General features: G+C 43.8%; 1 protein-coding gene across 1 annotated transcript in view; it reads left to right on the top strand.

Annotated features, from left to right (window-relative positions):
• map3k15 (mitogen-activated protein kinase kinase kinase 15) overlaps positions 1-24,017 on the top strand; it is a 175,424-nt gene that overhangs the window by 145,721 nt on the left and 5,686 nt on the right. The window contains exons 21-24 of the mRNA XM_041210936.1: positions 5,134-5,308; positions 5,874-6,059; positions 22,169-22,274; positions 23,748-23,970. Coding sequence (XP_041066870.1) covers positions 5,134-5,308; positions 5,874-6,059; positions 22,169-22,274; positions 23,748-23,970 — 690 coding nt within the window. The remainder of the gene's footprint in view (positions 1-5,133; positions 5,309-5,873; positions 6,060-22,168; positions 22,275-23,747; positions 23,971-24,017) is intronic.

Raw genomic sequence — 24,017 nt, 5'->3', positions numbered from 1 at the left:
CAGAAGCTTTTTCCCAGGGTGGAAGAGTCAATTACTAGGGGACATAGATTTAAGGTGAGAGGAGAAAACTATAGAGGAGATGTGCAGGGCAAGTTTTTTATGCAGAGGGTAGTGAGTGTCTGGAATTCGCTGCCAGAGGAGGTGGTGGAAGCAGGTACAATAGTGATATTTAAGAGGCAAATATATGAATAGGATGGGAATGGAGGGATATGGAGCCCGGAAGTGCAAAATGTTTTAGTTGACGGGCAATATGATTGGCGCAGGCTTGGAGGGCCGAAGGGCCTGTTCCTGTGCTGTACTTTTCTTTGTTCTTTGAATGATTCAATAAGATTTAGACTTGTCACCAAGAGTACAAGAAAGAGGCACAACTCTTTTGTAGTGTAGAATAATGGAATTATACAACAGTACAGCACAAACGGGGGCAATTTGGCCCATTGAGTCTATGCTGGCTCTTTCAAAGAGCAATCCAGTTCGTTCCAATCCTCTCCTGTTCTTTCCCCTGTATCCCTGAATACTATTCCCTGGCGAGGGTTAGGAGAACATCTATACTTGCTAGCCACTTTATACAACTGTACGCACCATGGCAGTTATTTTTACTTTGAAAATATGTGCTCCCAGCTCTTTGCCAGAAGTGCAAGTGCCTAAAATGTACCCTTTCTTTGAGTTTCAAAGGAAAAGCTAAAGAGCAAGTACAGAAATCTAAATTGTCATTGGATAAACTATTTTGATGTTTTTGAACATAAAAGTTCCTAATAACGAGGAGGTAATGTTAAATAAAGAGAACCCTGGTTAGGTCCATGGCCATATATGCAAAGTCATTACGTTTCTTCAAACACTGAGGTGAAACTGACACCATTACCCTGATCACAGATGCCCCTCCAGGCCTGCGCAGGGCTTTTCTGTGAAAATAAATCTTTGTACAGGGACTAGGAGGTCCTTGTATGTACTCGCTCTGCATTAAATCCTACATTGGAGAATTGTGACGCTGTCCCTTGGAACTTTTATGATGCTTTTAGTGTGATCTCCCGCTGTTGTAATGCTAACCTGCTTTAACAGAGGGTGCACATCACTTTAAGAGGTGCTATCCCTCTCTTTTTATGACAATGAACTCATCAGAAATTCTATGTTTTGGTCATTGTATCCACCCCACTTCATCGACTAATTTGTATCATCGAACAGCAGAGATGAGATGTCCATTAACAACTGGAAATCCATGGGCAGTTCATCGCTGATAAGGTAATGGGCAGACTCCTCCCAGATTTGCACTAAGTGGGTGGGTTAAACGCTGTTTGACCCGATGGCCGCAATGGTGGCTTTTCATGCCGTAGTGTCCCAAACCCACCGCATTAATAACGCATTCCTGGGAAACATGCCGTTTCCATGGCGGAGGCTGTCTCATTCGCCCACCACACCATCACCCCATTGCTTTAACACTCCGGGCACCATATTTAAAGTCCAGCTGCACGCACACCTCTCAGTGCTTCCAGCCCACGACTGCGGTATGGAAGACAGGATGGCCTTGAAAGGCAAAAAGACTACAGATCCCTGGTTCAATGACACGTCGCTCAAGCACCTTTTGGACACAATGGAGGCTCACTGCTTTGACACAGCAGATGATGTGCGCCAGGCAGACCCAAATCCACAAGGGAAACTTGGTTCTGCGGTCACAATGGTTTTGCAATTTGTATTTATTATTAGAAGACTGAGCACTGAAATCAGAAGTCATGAGTCCACCAAGACCTTTAGTTTTAAAGTTTTAAATTAAGATATTTATTAACAGAAGAAAAGTTGTCAAACACATACATAAGATTCCAGTTGCTTGGTCCTATAGTAAATACTAAAATTCCTACCTAAGCTGACTCCCAAATACACCTCCTTGTAAGGCAACAGTCCCAAAATAGATTTTAAGGTTGGAAAGACAGGCCAGCACAGTTATCACCTTTAAGGGCAGGATGTAGCAGACTCATGCAGACATGGTTGAAGGCTGTTTTGCAAGCTTCTGCTAGATGTCACAGTACCTCTCCCAACATACCCTTTCATTCTCCCTTATATATGTTTTCTCTCTTTTTAATCTGTAAATTCCATTCCCTCCATATGTCTTTGAAAATGTACTTTCCCATTATGTAGAACTTTTCATGGTGCGAATATTGTCAGTAACCTTTGGGAAAAATAAATACACTGCTTGGCCTAGCTTCTGGCTAGGTGTAAACATCCTACCACCTCTTTGAAAATTAACTTCCCCGATTTATCTAAAAATATAAAATTTCCTCACACCTTACATTCTAAAATTTCAGCCACGTTTACATATTTACATTTCAAACCTGGCTTCTTTTGATGAGTCAAAACCTTCAGACCAGCCATCTTCAATTCAGTTAAATCCCACACAGACACACACACATAAACACAGAGAAACTATCCAAACTCCACTATTAACCTACTTTTACAACAGATCACAATAATATTATGAAAATTATTATACTTCCTTAACACTCGCCGTCATGTCCTCTACCCCAGCTCTGGCCGCAGGATGGGCAGCAGCCTGACTATGCCAGCTTGGGAGGTGGTGGCAGCAGGGTCAGCGCCAATGCCCTGCAAAAGAGAACAGCCTCCCACTGCTGCAAGATGATGAATGATCTCCTCTGTTCCACCAGAATAAGCCTGTCTTCTCATCATTCTCAACTCACACCCTCACAAACACATCCCAAATCACAGGGCCCTCACTCACTGGCAGTTCAAGGGACATCACCATTCACTCTCAAACACACATTCATTGTCCTCATCCCGTCCATGGGATCTCTCACCACCCACACAGGCCAGCCATACTTATCGTCTGGCCTGGCAGGCATCCTGTTAACACTCTCCCCATCTTTATTCATGCAGGACAAGCTGGCTCACAATGAGAAGGACAGGTTGCAGACCGGTGGAGGAATGTCTGAAATCAAGGTGCTCATGGACTTTGAAAACAGAGCCATCCAGCTGGGCAGTGAGGATCTGGACCATTGCTGTGCTGACAGTGAGGTCTGTGCTGGTCTACCAAGTGAGGGTCCAGCAGTGAAACATTCATCAGACGACCATGCTGTGAGTGATGTGTCCTGTATCACAGGCTACTGCCATGTGCTAATTATCTCCCCTTGTTTCCGCAGGCAAACAGCCGATGGAGTCCATGAGCCAGGGCCAACAATCAAGCCCCGGGGAAACCGCCAAAGAGGAATCTGGAAGCAACCTTCCTGAAGTCCTGTCTCAGAGCCACCCACACCCTCCACCAGCACAGAGACACACACCCCCGATGGGACCTAGCGTTAGAGTAGCCCCGGGAACACAATCTGGTGAGCACATCGCACTTTCTGATCCACAGCAGGTGGAGGCAGGGACTCCCCAGGTGTCCGGCACTCAAATATCCGCTAGAGGCCGGAAATCTGCTGAGTCCGAAGATGAGGAGCCTCTGGACTCGATCCTGGCATAATTGTTGGAGCTGCAAAGGCAGGAACATCAGGAAGGGATGTCCGCAGCAACCCTCAGATTGCAAGGCACAATGGTGAGTCCACCTGTCTTCTGGCTGAGGCGATAGCGCTGGCATGCCAACACACCGAGCTCAACACTGGTAGGATGGTGGCAACCATGGAGGCCTGAACACAAAAATGTTTTGTGTCTCTGGTGATTTCCCATGCACATACAGAGCAGTCACCTCATCAACCTGAAGCTGACTCACACCTGGCTGTTGAAAATGTGGATTTTGCTACCACATGGAATGGTTGAAGCAGATAGAATGGACGTATTTAGAGGGAGGCTTGATGCATACACATACAAAATGGGGGTTTGGAAACATGATGGAAAGAGGTTATTAGAGTGAAAGGAGACTCTTGTGCCATATAAACAGAGGCATTGACCAGTTGGACCAAAGTATTTCAGTGCTGTAGATTCTATGTAATCCTATGCTTTAGTTATTTTATCTATTCCCTCCATTAGTTAATTTGTATCTTTGATATCATGCATGAGGTACATTCACAGAGCCAAATTCTTCACCTGTCAGTTGTATTTTACATTAAAAGCAGTTGATTAGAGTGCTAAAAATTGAAGACACTTCCATTCCTGAGAAGCTGTAAACTCCCTTTTGCATTAAAACAGACAGTTCTGAAGACCCTGCGTTGTAAGAGAAGTCAACAAGTTCATGAATTGAATTGTACTTTTTAAAACAATTCAGTGGAGCCTGTTGACTTTGAACAGTTACTTCCATGTGCCTGTTGCATGGAAATATTTAGTTTCAGCAGTGATTTCTCTTAATATTCTATTCATGCTGCAGACTTACCCATGCAGAAATACATACCATGAATGAATACTTTGAAATAAAGCATGACCAGAATCTCAATACAGCACTAAAACATACATGTTGTGTTCAAAAATCCTGCAATTTTATTTTCTTGCTTAATGACGTCTATCATTTTTTAAATTGATACACTGATAGTGGACTTAAGGGGCTGTATAGCCTTCTCCAGTGTATATTCCTTATGTTCACAATTATTGTGCAGCAAGTTACTGGCGTGCTTTTCTGGTTTATGAACATTAGCAAGAATTGTGGCACTCCCCAGGCCCTGTTGAGAATTAAGTTTTTTTTGGTCACCCAGTGATACATTATCAAGTTACCAACTCTGGCCTCTTAATTGTCCATTCCCCACTTAAGTTGCTTCAGCATTGCTGGCTGTATTTTCAGCCATCTAGGCCCTTAGCTTGGGAATTCCCTCCTCAACCCTCTTCACTTCTCCATCTCTGTCTACCTTTAAGATGCTGCTTAAAACCTACCTCTTCGACCAAGTGTTTGCTCAATTATCCAAATGTCTCCATATTTGGCTAAGTGTCAATTTTTACCTGACTTCTCACCTGCGAAGCACCCAGGGAGCTTTTTTATGTTACCAGTGCTGTATAAATATAAATTGTTGCTGTTGATGTGCTTATCTTCGGTGTGAGCTCCATCTGTGAATGGATCCATGCAGATCTATCATTACTGGATATGTCATCAGTCACAAACAAATGAATGTAAAATTCCGAATTAAGAAATGTCAATATTTCCAAAATGTACTATTTGGATGATAATATTTAAAATTGCTTACTCTAATCCCCAACTATTCAATAACACAGTATCCCTGATGTATCTTCATCAACTGAAGATCGAAGCAGTCCAGTTTCTTCTGATGAGATAGACACAGGCCTCTTCCTGTTAAAGAAAGACAGTGAGCGCAGATCCATTCTTCATAAACTCTTGAAGACGGACCAGGATCAGGTTGTTTCCAACCTGTTGGAAAGTCTGACACAGGTAAATGGACTCTTCCACACTCTCTGTGGTTGTATAAATGGGATTCCAATTTTGTTGTGCATTGTACACAATGACTAACTTCCCCGATGAAGATTGCACGAAATATTTTTGCCTATTTCAGTAAAGTTCAAAAAATCATCACAGTTACTCCTGATATGAACTAGTTGAATCAAGCGGTCAGAATTTATTTTTATTTTTCTTAATATGCATTATGCTGATCACCTTGTGTGATGACAGTGCTGAAGATTGGAGCATCCTTTTGGCTACTTGGCATCTGCATCAAGCATTCCAATATTGGAAACAGAATGGTTAGATGCAACTTTAAGAAATTAAAGAGCACTGTCTAATCTCCTATCCATCCACCCACATATGGTTTTTATTACTGTGTCCTCACTAAAATTATAGTATCCATCCCGATTTTCACTGACATTTCGACCTTCCGCATAAGCAGTATTGTGAGGGGTTTTTTTTGTTACTCAATTGTTAGTTGCTCTTCACTTTAAGTTCACCTTCAAACTCACCAGTTTTCCAGTTACATATAATAATTGGATGTTTTATTTTATAGGGTAATGAAGAGCTTAAGCTGTCAGTTGACCACATAAAGCAGATTATTGGTATTTTGCGGGATTTTGTCCGCTCCCCGGAGCGGAGAGTAATGGCCAGCACCATCTCCAAACTCAAACTGGACTTGGATTTTGATAGTATCTCCATAAACCAGTTTCAGTTGGTTTTGTTTGGGTTCCAGGATGCGGTAAGTCCTCGGGCAATGGTATAATGTAAACAGTAAAGTTCAAATTGTTCCATTCAGGGCTGACACATGATATCCACATGCGAGGTGTTCATCGCATGGAGTTAAATGAAAGCTTAATTGATTAAGTAGTGCTGAGAATGGAGAGCCTCACCTCCAACTGCAAGATGATTAGCTGAAATTGGACATGAACTTTGTACTTGACCTGTAAGTGAAGCAGGGAAAGCAGTTTCATTAGCTGAAAATCCAGCAAAACAGCTTCAGTTTCAGTGTATTAATAAACGGGTGATTTCCATTACTTCTCATTGACCTGGTCAAGTAAGGAGATGATCAGACATCAAGGTTGTGGCAAAGACACACTGGAGATACTAGAAGAAAATAAAACAGGAGTAGCTGAAGTAACCTCCCGGTCAATAAAGGAAATAAAGGAAGCAAAGGTACAGATGGTCAAAAGTGTAAATAAGAACAGAAAAAAAAGAGATCTGAAAAGTCTCAGAGAAAAGGCATCAAGTATTCAGAAGTAAGGTGGGATATTGGTTGACTCTTAAATGCCCTCTGAACAAAGGCAGTTAGGGGTGGGCAATAAATGCTGGCCTAACCAGCAACATCCACACCCATGAACGAATTAAAAGAAAGAGGGGAAATATGAATCCTTGGAGAATAACACCACACAAATAAAAGAGACAAAGGAAATAACTTGGTGCAAGAAACACTTTATAGATCAATAATGAACTGCATGTATTTTGAGCCAGCGAAGGACAATGACCAAACTTAACGATGTGAAGAAGGAGTCATGTCTGCTGGCAGAGATTTTAGCAATTCTTGCATTGTAACTAAAAAAGTAACAGTGCTCACTGGGGAGCTGTCCAAGATAGCAATAGAGGTGGAGAAAGAAATAAAGTTGGAGGAAATTGAACAGACAGTAAAGCAAATGAAGAAAGGAGAAAAGGCATAGGCAGAACTGCGGCTGAAGTGCTTGAAGGTAGGGAAGGAGGCTGGAGAGGTGGAAGAGTTTCATTTGGCAAGTAGAGGCACATAGTGGGAGCTGTGGAGAAGGGTGTCAAAAAGTGAATGTCAAAAAGAAAAAGGTAGCAAAGACCTAGCTGTGAACTGGGGTGCAAAAGGGAAGAATTCTAATTGATCTGTGGAAATGGAAGGGCGGATAGATGGGCTGATAATAATGACCTATAATTATAAATATAGAAGAGTGTAATATAGTCTGAATAACATGCAGGAATAAATACAAATGTTAAAAAGAACTACGAATGCTGGAATTCTGCATCAAAAACAGAAAATAGTGTATACTGGAATTATATAATGAGTCCATCAGCATTCGTTAAAAAAAGGGTTAACATCTCAGATATAACCATTTTCCTGTATTTTCATAGGGTTACACTCGAAACTCTAAGCTGTCCTTACTGATGCTGATCAGCTCACTGTGTACACAGAACATTCTCTGTTATTGCTTCAGAATGGAGGGACACCCGTATTGAAGCTGTATGAAGAAAGATGATTTTACAGGGGCGGGTGTGATACACTCTTCAGATCTTTCCGCTCAGACTTATTTTAAAAATGTTCTCAGTATACAAACAGAAGCTTTTAAGTATATAAGACAGATTTTTAAGGGAGTAGTCCTATTTGACTATTTTAGTTCTAATTTTTTTTTTGGGAAACTCCCCAAGCCTATGAAGAAATGAAATGCAGTGAATGTGGTGTATTTGGACTTTTGAAATACCTTTGATAAATGCATTAAGTTTTTGTAAAGATTAAGGGCCATTAAAGGTAAAACGTCAGCAGGGATAAGAGGTATGGCTTAAGAATGGAGGGAAGGATTAATTGGATATTTCTCAAACATTCAAGTTGGAACAGGTGGTGTACTCCAGATATCCAGTATTGAGATCTACCATACTCTACATTAATGAAAGGATGGACATATCTTTGGTCAACTTAGTAGAAAGGGGACCAGGGAGGAGAATACTGACATGCCTAGCTAGAAACCATGCAGACTTGGAGGCCAAAGCTGTAGGCCAAAGATGGGTGACAGGGATTTCTGGGAGCAAAATGACGGCGGGGTGGGGATGGGGTCATGACTCCACCAGCACGCTCAACCCTATCCCACTACTGTTGACACTGCCACTGCAAAGAGGTCATTTAAAACCCTACAAGAATCTGGTTAAGCCATCTGGTTGCATTAGTGTGTACAGTTTTGGTCATCCCAGTCTAGAAAGCTGTGGGATAGTTCAACGCAGATTTACTGGGATTAAAACAGAGTTGCTAAAATGTAGTTATAACTAGTGATTTGTTTGCTACAGCAGAGAAGGATGAGGGGGAATCTGATAGAAAATCTCAAAGTTTTGAAAGAATTTGAGAGGTTAAATCGTAGAAGTTTATATCCACTAGATTGGAAACAAGAGGGCATCAATTTAAATGCTTTAAAATAAATTTATTCACACAAAATTGGAATTTAAAATGCACGAGTGCAATAAAGTAAGGAAGTAAATTTTGACTAGATGGTTTGGACATGGAGCTAATACGGACACAAATACAGTTGCAATATGCCTTTAAGGGATAGCAGCGTGCCATCACTAGAAGGAAAGTGTGTCATGTGATCCAGTCTCAGTTTCACTTTGGCCTTTGAGCATAACTCAGCACACACAGCTCTGCTGCTGATGCCTTCAAGCTTTCTACCTTTGTATAAGTATTACTTAATAAATGAACCCATGGGCAGGGTTTTTACCTCGTCGGGTGGCGGGGTCCTGGGAACGGCCGTTAAGCCACCTACCACCCCCACAATCGGGCCCCGGCCGCGATTTCACACCGGCTGGCCGACTAACGCATGCTGCAGTGCTGAGCGGTGCCTGGATGGGGGTGGGAGGACAGCAAGTGCGTGAGTCAGCGCATACGTGTGGGTGCGCGCACTGAACGCTCCCGGAGGGCACAGAGCTGTTTCAGCGAGCTGAAGATTCTTAAAAACACAAATAAAGAATTGAAAAATGTTAAAAACCATTGTCCCCTCATGTGACTCTGTGACATGAGCAGGAATACGTTATCAATGAGGTGCGAACATTTTTATTGTATTTTTAATTCCTGATTTGAGACCTCACCCTACCCGTGGATGAGGTTTCATAAAAAGTCCAAAGGCCACCTGACCGATTCTCCTGATTTCGCCGGAGAGGCAGCGAAAATTTCCATTTAATTAAATGGAGTTAATTTCACTTACTGACCTTAATAGGCCTGTTAACTGTCGGCAGGCAATGCTGTTGACTCCCGCACTCACCCGCCGACCAAAATATTGCGCCAGTGCGTCAGGACCTCATTTTACACTCGAGCAGGTCAGGCACACACCCACCCGCTCAGCTAAAAATCCTGGTTCATTTGTTGACACAATCTCTTGTGAGCAATTGACGCCTTTACACCATTATAAAAACGCAACAGGTACAACAGGTAAAAGGCCTCCCTACGAGCATAAACCTCTTGATTCTTGACAATTCCATCTGGATAAATCATTTCGAGGGTTACTCGTTCTTTTCTCCACACTGCTTCATATCTTTCCTCTTCATGTGTTTCAACAAGTGCTGGCTTAAGTTTCTTCTAGATCTCGTAATTTCAAGTTGATACACTCTGGTTACTAATTTATGGACAAATGAATATAATCTTCCACTATTTGCTCTTTCAAAACGTTGAGCGTTTATATTAGATCCACCCCACCCCCACTTAGCCCTAAAGGAGTCAGTCTGCTGAAAAAAATAAAGACTTATGTGTAGGTTGAAGGCAAAGTGTTCAATTAATTTAAAACCAGATCTGTGACAGGATTGTATCAGACCAGATTGTGAGCGGTGTGAAAGAGACTGAAGGCAGTGACACTAAAGGCAGTCACTGCAGGCATGCAGGTCTGCAGGACATACCAACCTACAATGCATTCTTGATTGTAGTTATCAGGGTGACTAAAGAGCCTGGGAGATTAAGGAACAGAACAGCAACACAGCTTGCTTTTAAATAACACCTTTTAATGCGGTGAAACTTTCCACATGCTTCACTGGAACATTGAACAAAATTTGACCTCGCTGTCAGGAGCCCGCATGGTGTGAGCAAGTGTTACTCATTGTGATTCTCCCCGAGGTGGCTAATTCATGGTCAGAGAGTGGGCTTCCCATCCAACTCAGGACGACAGACTCTCAAAGCAGGAGAGTCAGTCAGAAGCTTTCCCCGCTGCAGCAGGATGCCATGGCAGGAAAGTGAGGGCGAGGGCTTTTCCTCCACCTTCTTTGAAAATTTAAATTAAAAATGGCTTTTGCAGCCAAGCCACCAATGTGGGGGCAAGGAGGGCCTCAACATCTGTGCAGGGCAGCTTGCAGCTGCTGCTGAACCTGGGCTGGCAGTGAGGTCCCCTAAATTGCCCTGAAATGCTGGCCTCTTGGTCTGCTGCTGAGAGGCCTCCTCACGCCTCTGTAGCCTGTGGAAACTGGGACAGTGGCTGGAAGATCCTATCTGCCTCCTTTAATTGGCCTTTAATAAGTCGGATCAGCTACCCGCCGATCAGCAGTGGTACCAGTGCCACACCCCCAACCCGCCTTCATGAAAATGGCCCTGGGGGGGGTGGGGGGATGGGGCTGGGGATCTGGCACACCAGCGGTGGAGCTACTTTTGTTGCCTGGCCGCTCCCAGCCTGTCTGCATCTCTGTTCCCAGCCCTTGGCGGGGGCTAAAAATCAAGCCCCAAGTCCATAAGGAGACATTAGGGAAGATGTCCAAAAGCTTTGTCCGGGATTTTCCAGTCCCACTGTGGCAGGGCTAGAACATCCCAGCCTTTATCAAAGAGGTTTCTCTTCTCTTTTATATTTTCATGGGACATGGGTGTCACTGACAGGGCCAGCATTTGTTGCCCATGAACTGAGTGGCTGGCTAGGCCATTTCAGAGGGCAGTTAAGAGCCAACCCCATTGCTGCACTCTGGAGCCACATGTAGGTCAGACCAGGTAAAGATGACAGATTTCCTTCCCTTAAGGACATTAGCAAACCAGATGGGTTTTTATAAAATCATCGTATCATTACTGATAATGGCTTTTCAATGCCAGGTTTTATTAATTGAATTTAAGTCCCAACAGCTGCTGTGGTAGGATTTGAACCCACATTCCCAGACTATTAGCCTGGGTCTCTGGATTATTAACTGAGTGGAATTACCATTATGCCATCATCACCCCCTTGATTACTTCATAAGAAATGTTTGAAAGGACAAAAGCAAGGTCTTGGTGGGGGAAGGTAACAGAGATAGGAAGGGATGAGGTCATGGGGGGGATTTGAAGGCAAGGATTAGAATTTGAAAGTCTAGGCTGTGCTTAGCCAGGAATCAGGGTAGGTCAACGAGCACAAGGGTGGTGGGTGAATGGGACCTAGTGCGAGTTACGGCACAAGCAGCAGAGTATTGGATGACCTCAAATTTGTGAAGGGCAGAAAGCGGAAGACCAGCAATGAAATAGTCAAGTCGAGAGGTAACAAAGGCACGTATGAGGATTTCATCTCCAGGTGAAGTGAGGCAGGAAAGGACTCGAGCAAACAAAGTGTTCCTAGTGATGACACAGATCTGCAGTCAGAAGTTCGTCTTGGGATGCGATTTGGCAATAAGGCTGCAAATAAACTGGTTCAGCGTCAGACATTTGCCAGGGAGAGAGAGACTGAGTCAGCGGCTATTGAACACAGTTTGAGGCAGAGCCCCCCTCAGCAATATTACCTGACAACTTAGTGTTAGTTTCCACTTGTCCACTGATGACTCACATCTGTAGCTGACCATCACCTCTCTTGGCTCCTGCACCATCTGTAATTTACCAGACCAATTACCCAATGTCTGGTTTTGGTTGAGCAGAAATGTTCTCCGCCTAAATACTGGGAACAATTATTGAACTGGGAGGAAGTTTGATCCAGGGGTGGAGACAGAAGGAAGCAGTGTTGGGATGTTGAAAGGATGATTTGGGTAGAGAGTGATACAAGGGCCTGAATTTAACCTTTGGCGGGCACACATGATCGGTGGGCCCGGGAACAGCTAGGAAATGGACTGCCGGCCGCGATCGGCCCCCAACCGCGATTTCATGCTGTCCGGCCAATTAACGGCCAGTGTGAAATGCGTGTTGAAAAGCTCAGCTCCCAGGGAGTGGGAAGAGGGTGGCCAATGAAATCACTGCGGGCATGGGTGAGCACTGCGAGAAAGCTCCATAAGTCAGACAGCGGCCTCAGGGAGCTGCAGATGTGAAAATGATTAAACAAAGTTTTAAAAATCTGTGAAAAAAAGGTCCAGGCACCAGACAAACACACCTCATAAAAATCTTGGAGGCAGATATTTATTTTTATTTTATTTCATGACGGAAATCTCATCCCACCCTAGGATGAGGTTTGACGAAAAATGCAAAGGCAGATTTGCCCATTGGTTGGATGGGCCACAAAAAATCGGAGACAGTTGCTCCATTAATGGGTTTAATTGCCCTCTTAATTATCAGCGGGCGCGCTTCCGACTCTCGCACACGCCCATCGACTGAAATACTGCGCGAGTGTGCGATGACGTTGGGATGCTCCCCGACACCTTCTCGTGTAATTTTATGCCCGATTGGGTAAGATGCACGCCTGCCCACGGGACATAACATTCAGCCCAAGGAAGTGATAAGAAATGGCTTTATCTGTGATTGATACGATGGGAGTGGTGAGGCCACTTGAGATAGCAAGGCCAAGGTGGTGGCTGTGAAAATGGGCTGGGGAGTTTACATGAAGGAAGAGATGAAGGGTAGATAGAAGGGGAGTGAAATCTGAGAAGATAGAGCATGATGAATTCAGATGGAGGGTGGAATCGCCAAGGATGAAAACTTAGTGCAGAGGGAGAAAAGCGTGTAAAGATATCTCAGTGAGAAAATATTTATGGTACTTGTGTGATTGGTAGAGAACAAGGATTTTAAATGAGGTGAAAGGGTTGGAACAAGCTGAGATGCTCAAAGGAAGAGAAAGTGCCAGAGAAGTCAGGGGCAGACTAGGGTGTCATTTGGTCATAAGAGCCACATCACCACTGTGCAGTCTTGATGGGGCAAGTGGTATAAGGAATAGCTAGGTTGGGAGGATTCGTTAATGGGGAAGATCTCATTGCCCCTCAGCCAGGCATCCATTGAGGCTATGGTGGCGATGCAATCAAGAACAATAAGTCTATGAATGGCTAGGGTTTTATTCATAAGTTAACAACATTCTGGGGGGGGAGAAGTGGAAAGGGGTGGTGAAAACTGATCCACTAACAGAGTCCACGTTGTCAGTACTGGGTGGGTGTCAACTGGTCAGGGAGAAGATTGATAAGCTTAGCTCCCAGGGACTTGCTGGGTTGAAAGGCCAGTGAGAGAGTACGATTGGAGAGACAGCAAGTACCTCAATGAGCCCTTCACAGGCTGCTAGGGGAGGCACAGAGCAAAGTTGTAAGATTATCTAAGAGGGAGTCAAATCTGGGATGCAAACGGGAAAGTAGTGGATCAAGGAGTAAGGATTGGGGTAGGGATTTGGGAGGCCAGAGTCCCTGACAGCAGAGAAATAAAAGGGGGTATAATGACAGGGAAGGGGTAAAGAATGAGGTTTCAGGTTCTGCTTTTCATGGATAAGTTTGGAGGATGAGGAAGAGCGAAAAAAGGTTGCAGGTATGCGTAATAAATTGGATGCGATTTCGAGAAAATAGAAATGGTACATTTGTGAAATTATACACCCAATGAGGGTGGATGTGAGAAAGAGATGTGAAGGCTTCTTTTTTAAAGTGGAATAGTTTTTGAAAAGTTATAGAAACCATCCTGGAAGAGGAGAGATTAATCATCTGATGTGAAGTACACTCAATGAAGGTGGTACTGTGGGGGGCAATTATGAGGGCATGAAAACACAGCTAGCTAAAGTGAATTGGCAAATTAGGGTTAAGGGATAGGTCAGTGGATATGCAGTGGTGGACATTTAAGGGGATATTTCAGAATACGCAGAATGGATATATTCCAACAAGAAAGAAAAATTCTGAGGGGAGGACTCAGCATCTATGGTTACCTAAAAAAATTAAAATATTCTATCAAACTTAAAGAAAAAGCATATAATTGTGCAAAGATGGGTGGCAGGTCAGAAGTTTTTTTTATTCATTCATGGGATGTGGGCTTCGCTGGCTGGGCCAGCATTTATTGCCCATCCCTAATTGCCCCTGAAAAGGTGGTGGTGAGCTGCCTTCTTGAAGGCACTGTAGGTACACCCACAGTGCTGTTAGGAAGGGAGTTCCAGGATTTTGACCCAGTGACAGTGAAGGAACAGCGATAAATTCCCAAGTCAGGATAGTGAGTGACTTGGAGGGGAGGTTTCAAGCGGTGGTGTTCCCATCTACATGTGGCCCTTGTCCTTCTAGATGGTAGTGGTCATGGATTTGGAAGATGCTTTTGAAAGAGCCTTGGTGAATTCCTGCTATGCATCTTGTAGATGGTACACACTGCTGCTACTGTGCATCAGTGGTGGAGGGAGTGAATGTTTGTGGATGGGGTGCCAATCAAGCGGGCTGCTTTGTCCTGGATGGTGTCAAGCTTCTTCAGTTTGTTAGAGCTACACTCATCCAGGCAAGTGGGGAGTATTCCATCACACTCCTGACTTGTGCCTTGTAGATGGACAGACTTTGGGGAGTCAGGAGGTGAGTTGCTCATCGCACAATTCCTAGCCTCTGACCTGCTCTTGTAGCCACAGTATTTATATGGCAGGTCCAGTTCAGTTTCTGGCCAATGGTAATCACCAGGATGTTGATAGTGGGGGATTCAGTGATGGTAATGCCATTAAACAACAATAGATAATGGTTGGATTCTTTCTTGTTGGAGATAGTCATTGTCTGACACTTGTGTGGCATGAATGTTACTTGCCACTTGTCAACCCAAGCCTGGATATTGTCCAGGACTTGCTGCATTTGGACATGGACTGATTCAGTATCTGAGGAGTCGCAAATGGTGCTAAACATTGTGCAATCATCAGCGAACATCCCCACTTCTGGACTTATGATGGAAGGAAGGTCATTGATGAAGCAGCTGAAGATGGTTGGGCCAAGGACACTACCCTGAGGAACTCCTGCAGTGATGTCCTGGAGCTGAGATGACTGACCTCCAACAACCACAACCATCTTCCTTTGTGTTAGGTATGACTCCAACCAGTGGAGAGTTTTCCCCCGATTCCCATTGACTCCAGCTTTGCTAGGGCTCCTTGATGCCACACTCAGTAAAATGCTGCCTTGATGTCAAGGGCAGTCACTCTCACCTCACCTCTGGAGTTCAGCTCTTTTGTCCATGTTTGATCCAAGGCTGTAATGAGGTCAGGAGCTGAGTGGCCCTGGCAGAACCCAAACTGGGCATCAGTGAGCAGGTTATTGCTAAGCAAGTGCTGCTTGATAGCACTGTTGAAGACCTTTTCCATTACTTTACTAATGAATGAGAGTAGACTGATGGGGCGGTAATTGGCTGGGTTGGATTTGTCCTGCTTTTTGTGTTCAGGACATATCTGGGCAATTTTCCACATTGCCGGGTAGATGCCAGTGTTGTAGTTGTACTGGAACAGCTTGGCTAGAGGCGCGGCAAGTTCAGGAGCACAAACCTTCAATACTATTGCTGGCATATTGTCAGGGACCATAGCCTTTTCAGCATCAAGTGCCTTCAGCCGTTTCTTGATATCATGTGGAGTGAATCGAATTGGCTGAAGACCGGCATCTGTGATACTGGGGACCTCCGGAGGAGGCTGAGATGAATCGTCCACTCGGCACTTCTGGCTGAAGATTGTAGCAAATGCTTCAGCCTTATCTTTTGCACTGATGTGCTGGGCTCCCCCATCATTGAGGATGGGGATATTTGTGGAGCCATCTCCTCCAGTGAGTTGTTTAATTGTCCACCACCATTCCCGACTGGATGTGGCAGGACTGCAGAGCTTAGACCTGATCAGTTGGTTGTGGGATTGCTTAGCTCTGATTATCACTAGCTGCTCCTGCTGTTTGGCATACAAGTAGTCCTGTGTAATAGCTTCACCAGGTTGACATCTCATTTTTAGGTATGCCTGGTGCTGCTCCTGGCATGCCCTCCTGCACTCTTCATTGAACCAGGGTTGATCCCCTGGATTGATGGTAATGGTAGAGTGAGAGATATGCTGGGCCATGAGGTTACAGATTGTGTTCGAGTATAATTCTGCTGCTGCTGATGGCCCACAGCACCTCATGGATGCCCAGTCTTGAGTTGCTCGATCTGTTCGAAATGTATCATTTAGCACAGTGGTAGTGCAATACAACACAATGGAGGGTATCCTCAATGTGAAGGCAGGCCTTCATCTCCACAATGACTGTGGGGTGGTCACTCCTACCAATGCTATCATGGACACGTGCATCAGGCAGGTTGGTGAGGGTGAGGTCAGGTATGTTTTTTCCTCGTGTTGGTTTCCTCACCACCTGGCACAGACCCAGTCTAGTTGCTATGTAATTTAGAACTTGGCCAGCTCGCTTAGTTGTAGTGCTACTGAGCCAGTCGTGGTGATGGACATTGAAGTCTCCACCCAGAGTACATTCTGTGACCTTGCCACCCTCACTGCTTCCTCCAAGTGATGTTCAACATGGAGGAGCACTGATTGATCAGCTGAGGGAGACCGGTACACCGTAATCAGCAGGAGGTTTCCTTGCCCATGTTTGACCTGATGCCATGAGGCTTCATGAGGTCCGGATTCAATGCTGAAGACTCCCAGGGCAACTCCCCCCCAACTGTGTACCACTGTGCCGCCACCTCTACTGGGCCTGTCCTGCCGGTGGGACAGGACAACTCAGAGATGGTGATGGTGGACATTATCTGTAAGATATGATGTCATGAGGATGACTATGTCAGGCTGTTGCTTGACTAGTCTGTGAGACAGTTCTCCCAATTTTGGCACTAGCCCCCAGATGTTAGTAAGGAGGACTTTGCAGCATCAACAGGGCTGAGCTTGCTGATGTCGTTTCCGGTGCCTAGGTCGATGCTGGGTGATCTGTCCAGTTTCATTCCTTTTTTGTGACATTGTAGCGGTTTGTTACAACTGAAGGGCCATGTCCTTCCCCAAAGGGCATTAGTGAACCAGACGGGTTTTTACAACAATCAACAATGGTTCCGTGGTCATCATTAGACTTTTAATTCCAGATTTTATTGAATTCAAATTCCACCATCTGCCGTGGCAGGATTTGAAGAGCATTACCCTGGGTCTGGATTACTAGTCCAACAATACCACTACGCCATCCCCTCCCCTTCTAAGGAGCCTTGGTGAATTCCTGCAGTCACCTTGTAGATGGTACACACTGCTGCTCATGTGTTTCGGTGGTGGAGAGAGTGAATGTTTGTAGATGGAGTGCCAGTCAGGCAGGCTGCTTTGTCCTGGATGGTGTCAAGCTTCTTGAGAGTTGTGGAAATTGCACTCATTCAGGCAATTAGGGAGTGTTCCATCACACTCCTGACTCGTGCCTTGTAGTTGGTGGACAGACTTTGGGATGTCAGGAGGTGAGTTACTCTTCACAGGATTCCTAGTCTCTGATCTGCTCTTGTAGTCACAGTATTTATATGGCTAGTCCAGTTTAGTTCCGATGTTGATAGCAGGGGATTCAGTAATGGTAATGCCATTGAATATCAAGGAGCAATGGTTAGATACTCTCTTGTTCGAGATGGTCATTGCCTGGCATTTGTGTGCACAAATGTTACTTGTCACTTGTCAGCCCAAGCCTGGATATTGTCCAGGTCTTGCTGCATTTGGACATGGACAGCTTCAGTATCTGAGGAGTTGCAAATGGTGCTGAACATTTTGCAATCATCAATGGACATCCCTACTTCTGACCTTATGATGGAAGGAAGGTCATTGATGAAGCAGTTGAAGATGGTTGGGCTGAGAACACCACCATGAGGAACTCATGCAGTGATGTCCTGGAGCTGAGATGACTGACCTCCAACAACCAAAGCCATATCCTTTGTGCTAGGTATGACTCCAACCAGTGTAGTTTTCCCCCTGATTCCCATTGACTCCAGTTTTGCTAGGGGTCCTTGATGCCACACTCATTCAAATACGGCCCTTATGTCAAGGGCAGTCACTCTCACCTCACCTTGGGAGTTCAGCTCTTTTGTCCAAGTTTGAACCAAGGCTGTAATGAGGTCAGGAGCTGAGTGGCCCTGGCAGAACCCAAACTGTGCGTCAGTGAGCAGGTTATTGCTAAGCAAGTGCCACTTGATAGCACTGTTGATGACCCCTTCCATTACTTTACTGATGAGCGAGAGCAGACTGATGGGGTGGTAATTTTCCAGGTTGGATTTCCCCTGCTTTCTGTGTACAGGACATACTTGGGCAATTTTCCACATTGCCGGGTAGATGCCAGTGTTGTAGCTGTACTGGAACAGCTTGGCTAAGGACACAGCAAGTTCTGGAGCAAAAATCTTCAGCATCACTGTCAGAATATTGGACAGAATATAAAAAAGGGAAAGAATGACCAAACGATTGATAAAAGGGAAAATTAGAGTATGAGAGAAAACAAGCTAGAAATTTAGAGACAGATAGTAAGAGTTTCAATAGATATTTGAAAAAGAAAAGAGTTAACAAAGTGAGTGTTGGTCCCATAGAAAGTGAGTCTGTGGAGTTAATAATGGAAAATATGGAAATGGTGGATGAATAAATTGTTATTTTGCATTGGTCGTCACAATAGAGGTTACAAGTGACATCTCAGAAATAGCTGTAAACCAGGAAATGGAAGGGAGGAACTCAGGAAAATTATAATCATCGCCAAAGTGGTACTGAGCAAATTGTTGGAAGGACTTCATCCTATGTCTTAAAAGTGGCTAGTGAGATTGTTTATGCATTTGTTTTAAATTCCAAGATTCCCCAGATTTGGGGAAGATTCAATTAGATTGGAAAATAGTGAATATAACTCCTTTATTCAAAAAGGAGTGAGACAGAAAGCAAGGAACTACAGACCAGTTAGTCTAACATCTGTCATAGGGAAAATGTTAGAAGCTATTATTAAAGACATCATCGCAGAGCACTTGGAAAAATTCAGGGAAATCAGGCAGAGTCAACATGGTTTTGTGGAAGGGAAATTATCTTTAACCGATTTATTGGAGTTCTTTGGAGAAGTAACAGATGCTGTGGATAAAGGGGAACCACTGGATATACTGCATTTAGATTTCCAGAAGACATTTGATAAGGTGCCACGTCAAAGGTTATTGTGAGATAAAAAAAGCTCATGGTGTCGGGGGTAACATATTGGCATGGATAGAAGATTGGCTAGCTAACAGGAAGCAGAGAGTAGACATAAAAGGGTCCTTTTCTGTTTTGCAAGATGTAATCAGTGGTGTGCCAACTCTTCACATTCTACATAAGTGACTTGGATGAAGGGACTGATGGTACGGTTGCTAAATTTGCTGATGACACAAAGATAGGTTGGTAAGATGTGAAGAGGACACACAGAGGCTACAAAGGGACATAGATAGGTTAAGTGAGTGGGTAAAGATCTGGCAAATGGAGTATAATATGGACAAAGGTGAAATTGTCCATTTTGGCAGGAATAAAAAAGCATATTACCCAAATGGTGAGCGATTGCAGAGCTAACATATAAGATGCAGAGGGGTCTGGGTGTCCTAGTGCATGGATCACAAAAGGTTATAATGCTGGTACAGCAAGTTATTAGGAGAGCTAATGGAGTGTTATTGTTTAATGTGAGGAAAATTGATTACAAAATTAGGGAGGTTATGCTTCAGTTATACAGGGCATTGGTGAGACCAGATCTGGGGTACTGTGTACGGTAGTGGTCTCCTTATTTAAGGAAGGATGTAAATGTGTTGGGAGTAGTTTAGCGAAGGTTAACTAAACTAATACCTGGATTGGGCAGGTTGTCTCCTGAGGAAAGTTTGGACTGGCCAGGCTTGTATCCACTGGTGCTCAGCAGAGTAAAGAGCCAACTTGATTGAAACATATAAGATGATGAGAGGACTTTACAGGGTTGATGTGGAAAGGATATTTCCTCTTGTGGGAGAATCTAGTACTAGGGGCTGCTGTTTGAAAATAAGGGGTTGCCCATTTAGGGCAGAGGTGAGGACATTTCTTTCCTACAAAGGTTGGGAGTTTTTGGAAGTCTCTTGCTCAAAAGGCAGTGGAAGCAAAGTCTTTGAATATTTTTAAGGCAGAGGTAGATAGATTCTTGATAAGCAAAGGGTGGAAGGTTATTGAGAGTAGGTGGGAATGTGGAGTTGAGGTTACAATCAGCTGAGCCACAGTCTTATTGAATGGCAGAAGAGGCTCAAAATGCCAAGTGGCCTACTCTTGCTTTTCATTCATATGCTTGTATGTATGTTCATATGTATGGTGTGCATATGTATGGTGTTCATATGTATGGTGTGCATATGTATAGTGTTCATATGTATGGTGTGCATATGTATGGTGTACATATGTAGGTGTTCATATGTAAGAGCTGAATGCCTTGGGGCAGAAACACACTTGATACTTTTGGAAGACTGATCAAGAAGTAGGTTGGGTATGTGCTGATAGACATAGTGATTGCTGCTAAAGTAGTGAGGAGGAATGTACTGTCTGTAGTAACAGGCTCCTTCAGCAGCACCTTCCAAACCTTCAACCACTACCACCTAGAAGGAGGAGGGCAGCAAATGAATGGGAACACCACCACCTGCAAGTTCCCCTCCAAGCCACTCACAATGCTGACTTGGAACTATGTCACCGTTCCTTCACTGGTGCTGGGTCAAAATCCTGGTACTCCCTTCCTAACAGTGCTTTGGGTATTTCTACAGTGTTTCAAGAAGGCAGCTCACTACCAACTTTTGAAGGATTATTAGGGCTGAACAATAAAAATGCTGTCCTAACCAGCAACACCCACATTCTATGAATGAATCAAAAAAACAGGACATTACAGCAGGAAGATTGAACAGATCCAGGTACATTGGCTGACAATTGATGTCGCTAGAAAACAGAGACATAAACACTTCGAAATGTTGTGACTGTGGCAAAAATTTTCATTTTCTGAAAGGAAAATCTGAAAACAGGTTCAATAATAACTTTCAAGATGGAATTGGGCAAACACTTGGAGGGGAGAAATTAGAGGGCAATGGGGAAAGAGCGGGAGAGTAAGACTAATTGGGTAGCTCTTCCAAAGAGCAGGCACACCTCTGCTGTAAGATCAGTCCACAGGAAGCTGACAGAGGCAATAATATGACGGTGAGATCTCGTGGTACCTTTCATCAACCTTTAAACAATGACACCATGTGAAGTTCTTAATAATTTGATTGTTAAGGAACCAATCCTGCATTAAACTATTACTAATCTATGTTTCTAAATTATGCTGTTAGCTTCAGTCATTAATGAAAACTTCCAAGAATATTAAATTTCATCAGGGACAAGTAGCCAGCCTAATTCAAAGCATAGCCAATGAATCCTGCTAATTCACACGCTGGTACTTGTATCACACTGTATCACCAACAAAACTTCTCCTGCTGTCAAACATTGATGAGTTTGAATAGTTATATTCATGGTTATCTAGGGACCATTGAATCAGATACCATCACATTGGCAGAGTGATACAATTCTACTGAACACAACCCCAAGCCGTGCTGTGCAAACTTATGCTGTGTGACTTGAACAACAATTAGCTTTGTAGTGCCTTGTCAAACCAAAGCTGAATGGACATCAGCCTTTGATCTCAACCTTCAATAGATAGATTTTAGCGGAAGTTAGGTAGCTACATGAGGGAGATGGGAAGAGAGGGATATATTGATAAGATGAGATGAAGTAAATAGAATGGGAGGAGGCTGGCATAGAATGACTTGTGTTGAATGGCCTTTTTTGTGCTATAAATTTTGTTTAAATCTAATTCAATTCTACAGAGTTTGGATAAACAGATTACAGGATTGTCACTCAGCTGTTACAGAGTATGTCCAAACCAAATTGTTCTGATTTGACGTTTGGAGGTAACTTGGAGCAGTGAGAAAAAATATCTATGAAGTTCATCTTCAGAAGTTGGAAGATTTGATGACTTATTTTTGTTCATATAATAGGATAAAGACTTCAGTATAAGATATAACCCTTTTGTGTTTTTTTTGGCATGCTTTAGGTTAATAAGGTTCTGCGACACCATAACATCAAGCCCCACTGGATGTTTGCAATGGATAATATTATCCGTCGTGCAGTACAAGCTGCAGTCACCATTCTCATTCCAGGTACACAATTCCCCATCTCTGGAAGATCCCTCATCTTTATCATTTGGGCCTCAAGTGTTTTTTTTTTGGGAGATTTTGGCGCTTAAAAGAAAATGTTCAAAATAAAATTGAACCAGTTGTAGCTAAATCCTCTTAATTGCTTGAAGTTAGGTTCAAACTTCATGCTATTTAGATCAGCATTCAACAGACATACTACATAATTTAGAATGTACTGAGACCAAGATGATGGTAAAATTGAGGTTTGCCCTTTACACCGAAGGAATCAATACCTGTAATTTCCGGATGCTGGAAATCTGAAATGAAAGCAGAAAGTATTGGAAAAACTCAGCAGGTCTGGCAACATCTGCGGAGAGAGAAACAGGATTAACATTTCGAGTCCAGTATGACTCTTCTTAGGAACGGATTCAGAATCAATTCCTGTGTTGTTTGAGTCTTTAGATTTGTTATTGATGAGACTGCATTTCCTAGAGATTGGTGTGATGAGACAGTGATTTCAAGGGGCATACCCATGAAATTACATCATGTTGATAATCAGAAGTAACACACTTGGAGGTTTGGATTGAGCTTAATTTCTCATTTGGCCTTTTCTCTAAATCTGCAGGTTGAAAAGCCTACAATTTGATCATTTGTCATGGTTCCAATCCAACCTCTGTCACCATGTCCATTGGCAGTGAAAAATACAAAGAGACTTTGAAATTAGCTTGTAGAGCTATGACTGTTCGGCTGAAACATTATGGCCTTGAAAAATACTTGGCTGTGATCATGGCAGTTATGCTAAGGTTGAACTCGCTGATGCTTTCAGGTGCTGACTCCACCAGTGTGTATAAGGCTGATGGGTGCCCATACCTTTACAGGTGGCCAGAATATCTGGTGACTGCCCGCAATTCGTGTGGGGGTGTCCAAGTTCCTCCCACTAAACCCCATCCAGCTCCCTCTCACACCTTGTGAAAGGGTACCACTTTAATTAAAAAAAAAACAACCTTTATTCTTTGGGTGCAAGCCGCTTCCCTTACCTGGACTGCTCCCTGGTGGGGCTGACCTACCATTTGGAAGCTGGTCTGCCTCATCTCTCTTGACACACAGGCCTCTAAGTAACATGGTAGGTCCTCTCCGAGGCGGCAAACCTCCTGCATTGGGAAGATCCTCCATCTGATTCCACCCACTTGGCCTTACGATTAAACAAAATTGACAGGCAGGAAAATACAGCTGCTTCATCAAGCCCATTCCTGTAGCACAGCGGCCAAACAATCGTAACTAAATACTTATTACCTCATTCCAGCTCCCTCCCCACTCCACACTCGTTATCTCCTCCAAATCTCAAATTAGAAAAAGTGTTATGTGTAAAACCATGAAGAACACTAAATATATAGAGGTTCATGTTAAAACCATATTTTTTAGAAAAGAACCACAGCTTTGTTTTATTGTTATTGGTTACATACTAATATTTCAATGGCTATTTGGCTGTTTATTTAGAACTGCGTTCGCACTTTGGCCCTGCCTCTGAGGGTGAAGGGCCAGACAAAGATGCAGATGAGGTGGAAGACCCTGTGTGCCAAGTGGAAGGGCAACCTGTAAACGTGGAGCCTCCCATTACCCCCAGAGTGAGCCCCTTTAGTTCAGTCCCATCGCAAGACTTCCAGCACGCACAGAGCCCTCTGAGTGTGCAGCTGGGAAATCTGAGACTGGAGACAAACAGGTATTGAGCATTTGTTCATCCTGATTTTCAAGATAGAAACTCATTCC

This window comes from Carcharodon carcharias, chromosome 18, assembly GCF_017639515.1.
Source record: "Carcharodon carcharias isolate sCarCar2 chromosome 18, sCarCar2.pri, whole genome shotgun sequence".
NCBI lineage: Eukaryota > Metazoa > Chordata > Chondrichthyes > Lamniformes > Lamnidae > Carcharodon > Carcharodon carcharias.
The sequence above is the reverse complement of the archived record's forward strand: the minus strand, read 5'-3'. Positions and strand labels throughout refer to the sequence as shown.